Source organism: Capra hircus, chromosome 11 (genome assembly GCF_001704415.2).
Source record: "Capra hircus breed San Clemente chromosome 11, ASM170441v1, whole genome shotgun sequence".
Lineage (NCBI taxonomy): Eukaryota > Metazoa > Chordata > Mammalia > Artiodactyla > Bovidae > Capra > Capra hircus.
Window position 1 is genome coordinate 60,179,403 of NC_030818.1, and position 17,369 is coordinate 60,196,771.

Here is a 17,369-nt window from a genome sequence, read left to right on the forward strand (position 1 = left end):
AATTGATAGCTCCGCACTGGCAAATGTACGGGTTGTGTTTTGCAGAGCTTGTTATTGTTGTTCAGTCGCTACGACCTGTCCAGCTCTCTGCGATCCCATGGACTGCAGCACGTCAGGCTTCTCTGTCCATCACTATCTCCCTGAGTTTGCTCAAACTCATGTCCATTGGGTCCGTGATGCCATCCAGCCATCTCACACTCTGTCGCCCCCTTCTCTTGCCCTCTAGTTTTCCCAGCATTAGGGTCTTTTACAATGAGTCAGCTCTTCGCCTCAGGTGCAGAGTTGGGAGCTGCTAACAGCGACCTCTGCTGGCATTCCTCCGCCACTTTCCTCTCGCGCGTTTGTCCGGCAGTTTAGGCCCATCTCGGCTGCCGTAGTGCTGTCGCGCTCAGCTGTCAGTGGCCTTTGCTAACCATGGCGGCCGAACTTGAGAGTTCCAAGTGCCTGAGTGGGCTGTTGAGCGGCCTGGCTCAGGATACTTTCTACGGGCACCCGGGCATCACGGAAGAGCTGCTGCGGAGCCAGCTGTATCCGGAGGTGTCCCTTGAGGAGTTCCGCCCCTTTCTGGCGAAGATGAAGGGGATTCTTAAGGTAGCGCTTCTCTCCGCAGCCTCCGCTGCGGAGCCGAGTCTCTTCCCCGCCGCCCTCCAACTGGTCCCCTCCGAAGCCGAAAGGCTTCCCTCCTCAGACCTCCACTCCAGGGGCTCCATGTTATGCTTCATCAGGTCCCCGGCGCTCGCTCTGTCGCCTCTTCTCACTTTCTTAGGGCTTCCGGCAGCAGTGCTGACCGACACCCACCGAAGACTCGGGGTTTGTCTCCGGGCACTGCTCTGTTGTGTAGGTCACGATTTCGAGTTGCCTCTGCAGATCTCTGCGCTCCATACTGTTTAATATTAAGAGCGATCAAGCCAGCAGTTTTCCTGCGCCGTTGAAGTGTTCAAGAGTGTTAGTGGTCAAATGTTTGCCGGGATAAGGGGTGGATTAGCCCTAGGGAACCCCTGTCAGGCAGTCTACTGTAAGGTTAGGAGAGCACGTTCATTAGCTTGAAGTCAAAGCGTAGCTCAGCCTTCCCCAGTAGAAATGCAGTGAGAGCCAAACATAACAACTTTACAATTTCTAGTAGCCTCATTAAAAAAAAGTAAAAAGAAAAACGTGAAACTAATTTTAATATTTAACCCAATATATCCAAAGTATTTGTTCCCATGTAATCAGTATACAAAATATTAATGAAATGTTTTATATTAGTTTTTTCATTAAGTCTTTGAAATCTGGTGTATATTTTGCATTTAAAGCACATGTCAAATTGGACTAGTCACTACTGCAAATGCTCAACAGTCATACGTGGCTAATGGCTACCTTATTGGATCATACTGGATTAGACTAAGAACTAGCAATAGGATGGAATCTAGTAATGAAGTGTACGCAAGAGATAATTTGTAGAAATATATTTCTTGGGGGGCTTTCTATGTGTTAGGAATTCTTTTAGACATTTTCTATTTTGTTTAATTTGTTTCTTGCAAAAACCTTATGTGGTACACCCCCATTTTAAAGATTGGGAAACAGGCTCTGGGAGTCTAAGCATTTAGCCTAATGGTTACACTGATTAAAATCAGTGTTGAAATTTCATCTGTTATCCTTTTGCACTTGCTGTGTTTCAGAACTGCTTCTGATACCTTAAAGGGCAGTTATGTTTCTTTTTTTTTTAACTGCTTTTGCTTATAGGATTTGAATCTGGAAAAAGAAAACCAAAGCAATTATTGAAAACAAAGTAAATGGATTGTCTTATTGAAATGTAAGAAGTAATATCTCATATGTGATTCTGGATATTTTAAGTAATTTTGGTTACGATGAGTCACTAGTGAATGTCTTCTGTTTCTATCAAATATTACTCTTAAAGTGATAAGAAAAGATTTCTTAGAGAATTTGACATCTTACCTGAATTTCTGAAGTGTTTGCTAGGCCTGTAAGGGAATGAGGATAAGGGACTGAAGACCGAAAAGTAAGAACATCGCAGTGTTTTAGAATCTCTAAATATTGGGGGATATTTTGAATCTTTTGTTATGACAAAAATTGAAATATACTGAGAAAGAGTATTATGGAAACTCTCCTTTATTTTCTTTAAAATACATTGCCATGTAATATCTAGATCTTGCTCTCACTATTCTCAGTCCTCTGCCTGAGGCTGGATTGAGTAGCAGGACTCTTTTGGTTTTGGGAGTGGAACTGAAGATTTGCCTGTGCTTCACAGTTTAAGGTAGGAAGGGAAAAAGCCTTTGATTGGTTGGCTTAGGACTGAAACTATGGGCTCAAGATAATATAAGTTCCAGTCTTCATTTACCTTGTAAGCACCACTGAGGGATAAACATCTCTAATTCTTATGAAAACGTAAAAAGTAAATATGAATTTAAACAAAAAGGCTTTGAGCAGAGATGGAATGTCCATCTGCAATAGAAGAGAACATACACAAATAAACATTATACAAGGATGCATAGTATTTGGAATTAGAGGTCTGAGTGGACTACTTATGGACAGAAAAGAGATATTGGCTCTTTCTGGCAAATTTCCTGGAAATGCCATTTTTGTTGCTCTTGAAGAGTATTTTAGATTAAAATGAAGGGCAGCCACATAGGGCATTTAGGCTAAGAAAATAGCAGAGGTGGAGCAGGAAAACGTAGAGCACATTCAAGAAATGGTGAACAGTCTAATTTGACCAATGCATGGCCATACCCAGTTTGGAGTATTGGTTGAGGAGGCAAGAAAAAAGTGAAACTACTTTTTATTCCTTTATTCTTGCTTTTTAGCAGGTTATACTTTTTTCCCCTTCAGTTAAAAAAGTTTTGGTAAAGTACACAAAACATAAAATTTATCATCTTAACCATTTCAAAGTATACAGTTCATTGGTATTAAATACATTGATAATGTTGTACATCCATCACAACCATCTGTATCTGTAACTTCACCTTGTAGAACTGAAACCCTTACCCATTAAACAGTAACTCCATATAAATCACATCTCACTCCCTGACCAACGCCCTCCATTTTACTTTCTGTCTTTATGATTTTGATTACTCTAAGTGTCACGTATAAGTGGAATCATATAGTATTTGACTTTTTTGGTGACTGGATTATTTCATTCCACCATGGTATCTTTCCGGTTCATCCATGTTATGGTGTATGTCAGAAATTCCTTCCTTTCAAAGACTAAATAATTGCCCATTGTGTATCAGTATGCACCACACTTTGCTTATCCATTCATGTGTCAGTGAACATGTAGGTTGCCTCCTTGCTTTAGCTCTTGTTAATAGTGCTGCTGTGACTATGGGTGTACAAATACCTCTTTGAGACCCTGCTTTCAATTCTTCTGGGTATATACCCAGAAGTGGAATTGCTCATATGGTAATTCTATTTTTAATTTTTTGAGAAACTGCCATCCTGTTTTCAACAGCAGCTGTGTCATTTTACCTTCCTACCAGCAGTGTACAAGAATTCCAATTTCTTCACATCCTCATCAGCACTTGTTATTTTCTGTGTGTGTCTGTGTGTATATTTTGACGGTAGCCATACTAATGACTATGAAGTGGGCAGGGTATACGTTTTTACATAATGATGACTGCAGAGGTCAAAACAGTTTTTCCTTCTGTCTATGGAGTCTCAACAATCTTGAATTCAACATGCAGGCTAGAAGAAAAGCAGTGAGGAAAAATATTAAAGAAAATGTAGGAATCTAGACAGAGGGGGGAAAAGAAAACTAAGGATAAAAATGGAGTAGTGTCATACCTTTCAGTGATCTATAGAGCCTGAAGTTCTGTAAAGAGAGTGAAGATGAAGAGGGACAACAGAGGTAGAAGGAAAGGAAGGAAGGGATGTGAAACTCCCAGCAGGGAATAGGCAGTGGGTATATGTTAATAGTCTCCTTGTTGCCAGCTGCCTGCCTTCATTTATTCATAGGCTATGTTTCAAGTTCAGCTGCTTCCTGAGCTGTAGCCTTTCCCTCTAACCTTCACATTCTGTGCCCAGGTGCAGTGTACTGATTGCTCACATTTGTACTGGTCCCTGTTTTCCTCTTGAACAGGAGCTTTTCTACCCTACTTGGCTGGGACATGAACCCTTTAGGGCAAACCCTTCATCAATGTGTAGATACATGAAGCTGACTCTTCACTAGCTTTAGTTTTATTTTTTGGTATCTCCTGAGAAGCAGTGAAATCAGTGATTTGCGTTTGGTGTATTTAGTTAGGGAAATGACATCCCCTATAAATACTCTGCCATTTTTATCTAATTTTTTTTTTGCTTATATTTATAATTTCAACTTCTCATAGATATGTGTTTGCCTAATCTCGTTTCTTGCTTCTGCTGTTAACCTCTCAGGGATGCTCCTCAATTCTAGTTTACTAGAATTCTGGAGAAAGATCTTAACTATGAAGCTGGATCACAGTTTGTACACTTACGTTCTGTATTCACTACTGCCCTCTGTTGGTGATATTATTATATTTCCTCACCGAAATTTCATATTGAACGAAAATTTTTAAGGAAAATTCTGTTGAGTTTTGTTTTGTCTGTTGTTGATACAGGGCTTCCCCAGTGGTTTAGCGGTAGAGAATCTGCCTGCGGTGCCGGAGGTGCAGTTGGCACAGGTTCAATCTCTGGGTCAGGAAGACCCCCTGGAGGAGGAAGTGGCCACCTATTCTAGTATTCTCGCCAGGAAAATCCTAGGGTCAGAGGAGCTTCTCAGGCTACAGTTGTGGGGTTGCAAAGAGTTGGACGCAACTGAGCATGTGCACGCGCGCGTGCGCGCGCGCACGCACACACACACACACACACATTGTTGATATAATTCTTTGTTCACATTCTTGCTATCACTTTTTTAAAAAATTGAAGTATAGTTGATTTACAGTTATTAGTTCAAGGTGTATAGCATAGTGATTCAGTATTTTTATAGATTATACTCCATTTAAAGCTATTAGAAAATAATGGCTATATTTTCCTGGGCTGTACAATCTATCCTTATTGCTTATTTATTTTATACTATCTTCTCTATGGTGGCTCAGACAGTAAAAGCAACTGCCTGCAATGCGGGAGACCTGGGTTTGATCCCTGGGTCAGGAAGATCCCCTGGAGAAGGAAATGGCACCCTGCTCCAGTACTCTTGCCTGGAAAATTCCATGGGTGGAGGAGCCTGGTGGGCTACAGTCCATGGGGTTGCCAAGAGTCGGACACGACTGAGCGACTTCACTTTCACTTTTCACCTTCTCTATGATTTGTATTAAAAGTATGTTTAAATTCTATTTAGAAATCTATAAATACATGCAGCAGTTTATGGCTTGGCTCTCCTGTTCCACTTTTGTCTCCTACAGTCTGCCTCCTACCTCCTACAGCACAGCTGCCAGTGAACCTCGGTTTCTCCCCAACTTTACTGAGATATGACAAATAAACCAGTGACCTTTTTAAACCATACATCATACCTACTGACTGCCTTGCTTTCAACCATGTCATATTCATGAGCTTAAAATAAGATCCAGTCCTTTTTACCATAGCCTATAGTTTCCTGTGATCTCACCTTTACCAGTTTCTCTGATCTCATTGTCTTATTCCAGCCCCACTAACCTTGTCTTTATTAAAACCTGTTAGGTGCTTTCTGAATCTGTTCAGGACCTTTGCAGGTGGTTGTCCATATGCCTGCAGTGCTTTTCCCCCAGATATTCATTTGGATTGTTTATTTACTTCATTCATTCTCTAGCTAAAAGTGATTTCCTATGAGGTCTTCCCTGATCCATGCAAAGAGCCTCACCCTTCCACCCCCACTCTTTTTGCCCTGCTTTACTTATTCTCATACTTCTTACTAACTGAAATTATATATACCTTATTGGAATGTAAGCATTAAGAGGGCAGCACTTTATTATTACTTATTCCATTTTTTAAAATCACTAACACCTAAAACTGTTTTTGGCACATGGTATGCATTTAGTAAAAATCTGTAGAATATGTGAATGAGTGGATAGTGCTTAAATGTGGAGATGGCCATTAAAAAAGTAATCACGGAGAGAAAACCTATATTACTTCTGTATGGGAAGAGCTGGAAGGAGTCATACTGTGGAAGGTTATAATCAGGGGTCAGCAAGCTATGACCCCTGGGACAAATCTGGCCTGCAGCCCATTTTCATAAATACATTTTTACTGGAACATGGCCATGTGCTCATTCATTTACATCTTGTCTGTAACAGCTTTCACCACTGTAATAATAGAGTTGAGTGGTTGTAACAGAGATCTTGTGGCCTTCAAAGCCTAAGATATTTACTACCTGAATCTTTACAGAAAAAGTTTGGTGATTCCTTTCTTAGAATTTGTTCCTAAATTCATATGTAATACTTGGAAACAATCTTGTATATAAATTATATGTTGGTTGCTGCTGCTGATTTAGTTGCTAAATCATGTCTGACTCTTTGCGACCCTGTGAACTGTAGCCCACCAGTCTCCTCTGTCCATGGATTTCCCAGGCAAGAATACTGGGATGGGTTACCATTTCCTTCGCCAGATCTTCCTGACGCAGGGATCAAACCTCTGTCTCCTGCTTGGCAGGTGGATTCTTATACCATTGAGCTGCCAGGAAAGCCCTATTTATTGGTTGCTTGATAGAAATCTAAAATAGAAATATATAAGAAATAGGGATTATTTGGTCTTATGCACACTTGAGGAATTTCACTAATCTCTTCTTTAGGTCATGAAGCTTGTGGTAAATGAGAAATAAGCTTTAATAATTCTGTAGTACTACATGTGTTCTTGGTAAGACATAATTTGAATTTGGATTTTTTTCATAGTAAGAGGATGTAAAATTAACATAAAATGTATAAAATTAATGTTGCAAGCTTAAGAGTCAAGTTATACCATCAATGTTATGAAAACTGGTTTACATTTATATGAGAAAATAACATCAGTAACATATTAAGATTTAAAGTAGTAAAAGATTAAGAAATATTTTTATCTATAAAAACCCTCTTTTGTGTCTACTCTTGAAGCTATGAAAATTTGTAATTTTTTGAGAACTAGATTGACCAGAAAGGAAAGACCTGTGGTAATACAGTCTTTGTGTGTCTTATAACAGAAATAGGTCTTCTGAAGGATGCTACATTTAGTTAATTTTCAGTTTTGCAAACATTTACCTACCTTTATGCTTTCCCTTAATACTTTTTATTGTAAATATTATTTAACTTTACAGAAAATATAGAAATCAGATGTGCAAAAACACACAAGTATCATCTGTTGACATCAGTTCAGTTCAGTTCAGTCGCTCAGTCGTGTCTGACTCTTTGCGACCCTATAGACTGCAGCACATCAGGCCTCGCTGTCCATCACCAACTCCGGGAGTTTTCCCAAACTCGTGTCCATTGGGTCGGTGATGCCATCCAACCATCTAATCCTCTGTCGTCCCCTTCTCCTCCTGCCCTCAATCTTTCCCAGCATCAGGGTCTTTTCAAATGAGTCAGCTCTTCACATCAGGTGGCTAAAGTATTAGAGTTTCAGCTTCAACATCAGTCCTTCCGATGAACACTCAGACCTGATCTCCTTTAGGATGGACTGGTTGGATCTCCTTGCAGTCCGAAGGACTCTCAAAAGTCTTCTCCAATACCACAAGTTCAAAAGCATCAATTCTGTGCTTAGCTTTCTTTACAGTTCACCTATCACATTCATACATTGCTACTGAAAAACCAAAGCCTTGACTAGACAGACCTTTGTTGGCAAAGTAATGTCTCTGCTTTTTAATATGCTGTCTAGGTTGGTCATAACTTTCTTTCCAAGGAGTAAGCATCTTAATTTTTATGGCTGCAATCACCATCTGCAGTGATTTTAGAGCCCAGAAAAATAAAGTCAGCCACTGTTTCCCCATCGATTTGCCATGAAGTGATGGGACCAGATGCCATGATTTTAGTTTTCTGAATGTTAAGCTTTAAGCCAACTTTTTCATTCTCTTTCACGTTCATCAAGAGGCTTTTTAGTTCTTCACTTTCTGCTATTACAGTGGTGTCATCTGCATATCTGAGGTTATTGATATTTCTCCCGGCAATCTTGATTCCAACTTGTGCTTCATCCAGCCCAGCGTTTCTCATGATGTACTCTGCATAGAAGTTAAATAAGCAGGGTGACAATATATAGCCTTGACGTACTCCTTTTCCTATTTGGAACCAGTCTGTTGTTCCATGTCCAGTTCTAACTGTTGCTTTCTGACCTCCATGTCCAGTTCTAACTGTTGCTTTCTGACCTGCATACAGATTTCTCAAGAGACAGGTCAGGTGGTCTGGTATTCCCATCTCTTTCAGAATTTTCCACAGGTTGTTGTGGTCCACACAGTCAGAGGCTTTGGCATAGCCAATAAAGCAGAAGTGACGGCGGAGCCTGGTGGGCTGCCGTCTATGGGGTTGCACAGAGTTGAACACAACTGAAGCGACTCAGCAGTAGCAGCAGATGTTTTTCTGGAACTCTCTTGCTTTTTCGATGATCCAGCAGATGTTGGCAATTTGATCTCTGGTTCCTCTGCCTTTTCTAAAACCAGCTTGAACATCTGGAAGTTCACTGTTCACGTATTGCTGAAGCCTGGCTTGGAGAATTGTAAGCATTACTTTACTAGCATGTGAGATGAGTGCAATTGTGCAGTAGTTTGAGCATTCTTTGGCATTGCCTTTCTTAGGGATTGGAATGAAAACTGGCCTTTTTCAGTTCTGTGGCCACTGCTGAGTTTTCCAAATTTGCTGGCATATTGAGTGGAGCACTTTGACAGCATCATCTTTCAGGATTTGAAGCAGCTCAACTGGAATTCCATCACCTCCACTAGCTTTGTTCGTAGGTTTATGAAATAATTATAGTAAACCAAGGAAATTTAGCAATGCTTGTTTGTAAGTTTTTTTTTTTTTGGCATTCCTTTGTTTTTGGAGACAAGGAATGGATGTTTCATTTCTCTAGGTATAGTGAGGGCACCTCTCATATGAGGATTTTATGACCTGTTTTAGAGGAGAAGGATTGGTGGGGAGGTCAGGGCAACCTTTCTGCTCTTTATTTCTTAGATTCCTTCACCTTATAATAGTCAATATGCCAGAGTGCCATAATTTGGGGTAGCATGTCACCATCACCACCAGCCCCTCTCTCTTTTTAAAATACAAGGCGGTGAGCATACAGTACATAATTTTCTGCATTTGACTTTTAAAAAATTTGTCTCTTTTTAAAAAATACTATTCTTGAGTATTAGGAATTCAGTGCATTTGTACTCAGCACTGGAGAGAGTTTTTTGCAGAGGCTTTTGAAGAGCATTATATGGCTGTCTTGTTTTGGGGTAGGCTACAAATTGAAAAGGTTAAATTCCTATAAAGGGATACCCTGTTTAATCTTTTTAATACTCCAGTAAGTTTAATGTTTTGCATAAAGTGGTGTGTTTACTTTTATTATTGGTATATGTTGCTGTTATTATTTATTTTAAAAATTTAGTCCTCTGTCACTTTAGCTACCTTGTGTTTGTATGGCAGCTTCTTTTATTTATTTTTTATTTTTTTTGGCCATGCCGTGCAGCTTATGGGATCCTAATTCCCTCACCAGGGATTGAACCCGGACCCTTCAGCAGTGAGAGCACAGAGTCCCAGCCACTGGACTGCCAGGGAATTCCTTGGTATATATTATTTTAAAAGCACAATTTGATTCTAGTTTTGTTGAAAGTATTTATAGTAAAAGCAGAGGCTTAAAAGTGAATTTGATATCAAGTTTATAAAACAACTCAAGTTCAGTGCTCATTAGTGATTTTGTTGTGGAATTTATCTTATGAAAAAGTCTGTTGTGAAAATCCATCATGCTTTTGAATGTTGAGCTTTGTTGTCTCTGCAGTACAGTTTTTGGATTTATTATATAATGTAGAAAGATTTTACTATGTAAGATATTTTAAAATCTGTTACTGGCCTCTCTTTGCAAATAAAGAAAAGTACATAAAGCAGTATCTTTTTGATATTTAACTCACTTTAAGAATGAATTTCACCCATATATGTTTTGAACAACAAATAAAAGGTAATAAGAAGTTAAATTAAGTATAAAAAATGGATGCAAAATAGCTGATCTTAAAATGTTTAGATCAAGAGACGTGAGCAGGAGAGACTGAATGCATTTGACTTATTCTGCCGTATTTTCAGGATTCAGTCGTCTTTGTCTTAACTATAAGCAGTGATTCTCTTCTTCTACATTAGGTGGCAGTAGAATATTAGCTTGCTAATACACTGATAAAATAGGTTGGAAGCAATATAACGTTTAAAATGTTCTTCTTGAATTGTTCTTAGTTCAGAAAACAAAGTTGCTTACTCAATAATAAGAATTTGTTATCCAAAAGAGGTCTGAATATTTGGTTAGATATTTTGAATTTAGAAATATCATTTTTTGGAAAATGTAAAGCTCTGTAAACAGATTCCTTTGGTATAGTTCTCTAGTGAAGTGAAGTCACTCAGTCGTGCCTGACTTTTGTGACCCCATGGACTGTAGCCTACCAGGCTCCTCCCTCCATGGGATTCTCCCAGCAAGAGTACTGGAGTGGGTTGCCATTTCCTTCTCCAGGGGATCTTCCCGACCCAGGGATTGAACCAGGGTCTCCTGCATTCCAGGCAGATACTTTAACCTCTGAGCCACCAGGGAAGCCCCATAGTTCACTAGGTTTTGTGTAAATACATTTTTGCTAACTTCATTGATGATTTTTGAGAATTTTTTAAAATTTAATCTTATTTTTATAATATGTTTTTAATTGAGGTATAGTTGATGTACCATATTATATGTTATAGGTGTACAAGACAATAATTCACAACTTTTAAAGGTTGTACTCCTTCTATAGTTATTATAAAATACTGGCTATATTCCCTGTGCTGTACAATATATCCTTGTAGCTAGTTTCTTTTATACGTAATAGTTTGTACCTCTTAATCCCCTACCCCATCTTGCCCTTCCCTGACTTTGGAAATTTAGATGATAACTCATGAGATGTATTCCTACCTCTCTAAAGGACTGGCAAACAACTGTTTGATGTTATGTTTTTATGTCACTGGATATCATATGATAAAGCAGCAATTGCATATTACCAAGTAGAGTTTGCAAAATATGTGAATAGACTCAAGTGACCTGTAATGAGGTGTTCTGTAAGCTTTTTTCTTTCTTTCTTAGTTTAGCGTAAAATTCATATTAATTGAAGACCTATTTTTGGTCCTTTTCTCAGAGCAAGTTTCTAGGTCTCCTTTTCTCAAAGCAAGTTTCCGGTCTGAAAACTTGACTTGGATGGAAGGAGTTCCTGGGTAAGAATATATACATATTTAATTTTAATTTTGGTTATGCTGGATCCTCACTGCTGCGTGCGGGCTTTTTCTAGTTGGAGCGAGCAGAGGCTGCTCTCTGGTTGGGGTGCGCAGGTTTCGCACTGTGCTGGCTTCTCTTGTTGCGGAGCACAGGCTCTAGGTGTGCAGGTTTTAGTAGTTGCAGCACACGGGCTCGGTAGTTGTGCTTGTCGGCTTTAGTTGCTCCTTGGCATGTGGGATCTCCCTAACCAGGGAGCAAACCTGTGTCCCCCTGTGGCTGATTGATGTTGAGGGTTGACAGAAGACAAAATTCTGTAAAGCAATTATCCTTCAGTTAAAAAATAAATAGATAAAAGGAAAAAAAACCCCACAAACCCTGTGTCCCCTGCATTGTCAGGCAGATTCTTATCCACTCCACCACCAGGGAAGTCCAGTAGGAGTATTTTTAAAGACAATTTCTATCTTGGATATACCTGTCAAGTACAGCCAGTCTTGTTTATTCACGGCTTCTGTGTCAGAGGATACAGAGAGACAACTGTACTGTACCATTTCATTTAAGAGACTTGAGCATCAGTGACCTGTGGACACCAAGGGATAGCTGTTTTTACCAAGTCTCTAATAGGTTATAGGGGCTTCCCTGGTGGCTCAGTGGTAAGGAATCTACCTGCTAATGCAAGAGACCTGGTTTCAGTCCCTGGATCAGGAAGATCCTCTGGACAAGGAAATGGCAACCCACTCCAGTATTCTTGCCTGGAAAATTCCATGGACAGAGGAGGCTACCGTCCATGGGGTCACAAAAAGAGTCAGACACCACTTAGCAACTAAACTACAAATATGCTGTATACCCTGTTCTGTTTACAGAAGTGATTATCACAGCCCATGCGTTGAAGAATCCTGTTTTACATGGTAAATGTCATGAGAAAGGAATAAATGATGTGTTCTGCTAGAATGGATCCTTATTTATAATCTTTTACTGGGGTGTCCTGCATTGCAGGTGGATTCTTTACCAGCTGAGCTATGAGAGAAGCCCCTTTATAAACTACAGACATACAATAACTCACGTGTTTTTTGGTCATAATAAAGCACCTACGTTTTTTGGCTTTAACTTAAAATGTAGTTTTTATAAATTTTAACCTCCATTATGGTTCATCTTTAATGAAAAATTTGTTTCAACTACTTCAGTTTTTTTAAAAAAAGCCGTATTATAGAAATTTTGTTATGGGTTGTGTTATGTGTGCTGTATATATGATTAAATTAATATCTTTATATGCCAGTGTGAAATTATCTCTGAAAGATACTGTTCTCTGTCATGACATCTGATCTCTTCCTCAATTTTATATAGACCTGTTTCTAAACAAAGAAGCTACCATTTATAAAATCCTTAAATTTCTATTATGTTTTTCCTGAGCATATATTACTTAATAAATAGTCAAATCATTTACAAATTATTTATGATTGGTAATTCCAGTGAACATTTATTTATTTTTAAAGTTTATTTTTTAATTGAAGGATGATTGCTTTACAGAATTTTGTTGTTTTCTGTCAAACTTCAGCATGAATCAGCCATAGATATACATATATCCCCTCCCTCTTGAACCTCCCTCCTGTCTCCCTCCCCATCCCACCCCTCTAGGTTGATACAGAGCTCCTATTGAATTTCCTGAAACATACAGCAAATTGCTGTTGGCTATCGATTTTATATATAGTAATGTAAGTTTCCATGTTACTCTCTCCACACCCTCTCCTCCCCTTTCCCCATGTCTGTAAGTCTGTTCTCTATGTCTGTTACTCTACTGCTGCCCTGCAAATACATTCTTTGGTACCATCTTTCTAGATTCCATATATATGTGTTGCTGCTAAGTCACTTCAGTCGTGTCCGACTCTGTGCGACCCCATAGATGATAGCTCATCAGGCTCTCCCGTCCCTGGGATTCTCCAGGCAAGAACACTGGAGTGGGTTGCCATTTCCTTCTCCAATGCATGAAAGTGAAAAGTGAAAGTGAAGTCACTCAGTTGTGTCCAACTCTTCGTGACCCCATGGACTGTAGCCTACCAGGCTCCTCCGTCCATGGGATTTTCCAGGCAAGAGTACTAGAGTGGGGTGCCGTCACCTTCTCTGATATATGTGTTAGTATATGATATTTATCGTTCTCTTGCTGACTTACTTCACTCTGTATAATAGGCTCTAGGTTCATCCACTTTATTAGAATTGACTCAAATGTGCTCCTTTTTATGTCTGAGTAGTATTCCATCGTGTGTATGTACTACAACTTCTTTATCTGTTAATCTGTCAGTGGACATCGGGTTGCTTCCGTGTGTCTGAAGTGAAGTGAAGTGAAGTGAAGTCGCTCAGTTGTGCCCGACTCTTTGCGACCTCGTAGACTGTAGCCTGGGGAGTGGATTACCAGTTCCTTCTCCAGGGGATCTTCCCGACCCAGGAATCGAACCCGGTCTCCCGTATTGGAGGCAGACCTTTAACCTCTGAGCCACCAGGGAAGCCCTGTGTGTCTAGTGAACATTTATTGAGCACCTACTGTGTTCTATCTAGTCAAGGCTATGGTTTTTCCAGTGGTCATGTATGGATGTGAGAGTTGGACTGTGAAGAAAGCTGAGCGCCGAAGAATTGATGCTTTTGAACTGCGGTGTTGGAGAAGACTCTTGAGAGTCCCTTGGACTGTAAGGAGATCCAACCACTCCATTCTGAAGGAGATCAGCCCTGGGATTTCTTTGGAAGGAATGATGCTAAAGCTGAAACTCCAGTACTTTGGCCACCTCATGCGAAGAGTTGACTCATTGGAAAAGACTCTGATGCTGGGAGGGATTGGGGGCAGGAGGAAAAGGTGACAACTGAGGATGAGATGGCTGGATGGCATCACTGACTCGATGGATGTGAGTCTGAGTGAACTCCAGGAGTTGGTGATGGACAGGGAGGCCTGGAGTGCTGTGATTCATGGGGTCGCAAAGAGTTGGACAGGACTGAGCGACTGAACTGAACTGAACTGTGTTCCAGATTAAAGATTTAATCTAAAGATTTACTGAGCATGGCCCCACCCGTCAGAGCAACACCCATTTTACCCCACAGCCAGTCCCTCCCATCAGGAAGCTTCTATAAGCCTCTTATCCTTATCCTTATCTAAGAGGGCAGACAGAATGAAAACCACAATCACAGAAAACTACCAAACTTATCACGTGGATCACAACCTTGTCTAACTCAGTGAAACTATGAGCCATGTGGTGTAGGTCATGGTGGAGAGTTCTGGCAAAATGTGGTCCCCTGGAGGAAGGCGTGGCAAACCGCTTCAACATTCTTGCCTTGAGAACCCCATGAACAGTATGAAAAGGCAAAATGATAACTTACTGAAATGTAAACTCCCCAGGTTGGTAGGTGCCCAAAATGCTACTTAAGAAGAGCAGAGAAGTAGCTCCAGAAGGAATGAAGAGGCTGAGCTAAAGAAGAAACAGTGCCCAGGTATGGATGTGTCTGGTGGTGAAAGTCCAGTGCTGTAAAGAACAATATTGCATAGGAACCTGGAATGTTAGGTCCCTGGATCAAAGTAAATTAGAAGTGGTCAAACAGGAGATGGCAAGAGTGAACATTGTCATTTTAGGAATCATTGAACTAAAATGGACTAGAATGGGTGAATTTAACTCAGATGACCATTATATCCACTACTGTGGGCAAGAATCCCTTAGAAGAAATGGAGTAGCCCTCATAGTCAACAGAAGAGTCCTAAATGCAGTACTTGGATACAGTCTCAAAAACAATAGAATGACCTCTGTTCATTTCCAGGGCAAACCATTCAGTATCACAGTGATCCAAGTCTATGCCCCAACTACTAATGCCAAAGAAGCTGAAGTTGAACAGTTCTATGAAGACTACATAACCTTCTGAAACCAAAAAAAGATGTTCTTTTCATCATACGGGATTAGAATGCAAAAGTAGGAAGTCAAGAGATACCTGGAGTAGCAGGAAAGTTCAGCCTTGGAGTACAAAATGAAGCAGGGTAAAGGCTAACAATTTTGCCAAGAGAACACACTGGTCATAGCCAACGCTCTCTTCCAACAACACAAGAGACAACTCTACACATGGACATCACCAGATGCATAATACCGAAATCAGATTGATTATATTCTTTGCAGCCAAAGATGGAGAAGCTCTATACAGTCAGCAAAAACAAGACTGGGAGCTGACTGTGGCTCAGATCATGAACTGCTTATTGCCAAATTCAGACTTAAATTGAAGAAAGTAGGGAAAACACTAGGCCATTCAGGTATGACCTAAATCAAATCCCTTATGATTATACAGTGGGAGTGACAAATAGATTCAAGGGATTAGATCTGATAGAGTGCCTGAGGAACTATGGATGCAGGTTCATAACATTGTACAGGAGGCAGTGATCAAAACCATCCCCAAGAAAAAGAAATGCAAAAAGGCAAAATGGTTGTCTGAGGAGGCCTTATAAATAGCTGAGAAAAGACATGAAAGGCAAAGGAGAAAAGGAAAGATATACCCATCTGGATGCACCGTTCCAAAGAATAGCAAGGAGAGATAAGACAGCCTTCCTCATTGACCAATGCAAAGAAATAGAGGAAAACAATAGAATGGCAAAGACTAGAGATCTCTTCAAAAAAATTAGAGATACCAAGGGAATATTTCATGCAAAGATGGGCACAGTTAAAGACAGAAATGGTATGGAACTAACAGAAGTAGAAAATATTAAGAAGAGGTGGCAAGAATACACAGAAGAACTATACAAAAGAGATCATAATGACCCAGATAACGAAGATGGTGTGGTTACCTACCTAGAGCCAGACATCCTAGAATACAAAGTCAAGTGGGCCTTAGGAAGCATCACTATGAACAAAGCTAGTGGAGGTGATAGAATTCCCACTGAGTTATTTCAAATCCTAGAACAGGATGCTGTGAGAATGCTGCAATCAGTATGCCAGCAAATTTGGAAAACTCAGCAATGGCCACAGGACTGGAAAAGATCTGTTTTCATTCCAGTCCCAAAGAAAGGCAATGTCCAAAAATGTTCCAACTACCACACAGTTGCACTCATTTCACACGTTAGCAAAGTAATGCTCAAAATTCTCCAAACTAGGCTTCAATAGTACATGAACCGAGAACTTCCAGGTGTACAAGTCGGTTTTAGAAAAGGCAGAGGAACAAGAGATCAAATTGCCAAGATATGTTGGATTGTAGAGAAAGCAAGACAATTCCAGAAAAACATCTACTTCTGCTTCATTGACTACGCAAGAGCCTTTGACTGTGTGGATCACAACAAAGTGTGGAAGATTCTTCAAGAGATGGGAATACCAGACCACCTTACCTGCCTCTTGGGAAATCTGTTTGCAGTTCAAGAAGCAACAGTTAGAACTGGACGTGGAAGAACAGACTGATTCCAAATTGGGAAGGACTACGTCAAGGCTGTATTTAACTTATATGCAGAGTACATCATGTGAAATGCTGGGCTGGATGCAGCACAAGCTGGAATCAAGATTGCCGGGAGAAATATCAATAACCTCAGATATGCAGATGACATCACCCTTATGGCAGAAAGTGAAGGGGAATTAAAGAGCCTCTTGATGAGGGTGAAAGACAAGAGAGAAAAACTTGGCTTAAAACTCAACATTCAGAAAACTAAGATCATGGCCTCTGGTCCCATCACTTCATGGCAAATGGATGGGAAAACAATGGAAATAGTGAGAGACTTCGTTTTCTTGGGCTACAAAATCACTGCACATGGTGACTGCAGCCATGAAATTAAAAGACACTTGGTCTTTGGAAGGAAAGCTATGACAAACCTAGACAGTGTATTAAAAAGCAGAGACATTACTTTGCCAACAAAGGTCCATCTAGTCAAAGCTGTGGTTTCTCCAGTAGTCATGTGTGAATGTGAGAGTTGGACCATAAAGAAAGCTGAGCGCTGAAGAATTGATGCTTTTAAACTGTGGTGTTGGAGAAGACTCTTGAGAGTCCCTTGGACTGCAAGGAGATCCAACCAGTCTATCCTAAAGGGAATCAGTCCTGAATATTCATTCGAAGGACTGATGCTGAAACTCCAGTAC

General features: G+C 40.2%; 1 protein-coding gene across 1 annotated transcript in view; it reads left to right on the plus strand.

Annotated features, from left to right (window-relative positions):
- The window catches only part of COMMD1 (copper metabolism domain containing 1), a 169,018-nt gene continuing 152,026 nt past the window's right edge, over window positions 378–17,369 (plus strand). The window contains exon 1 of the mRNA XM_005686785.3: window positions 378–591. Within this exon, the coding sequence (XP_005686842.1) occupies window positions 415–591 (177 nt within the window). The 5' untranslated portion in view covers window positions 378–414. The remainder of the gene's footprint in view (window positions 592–17,369) is intronic.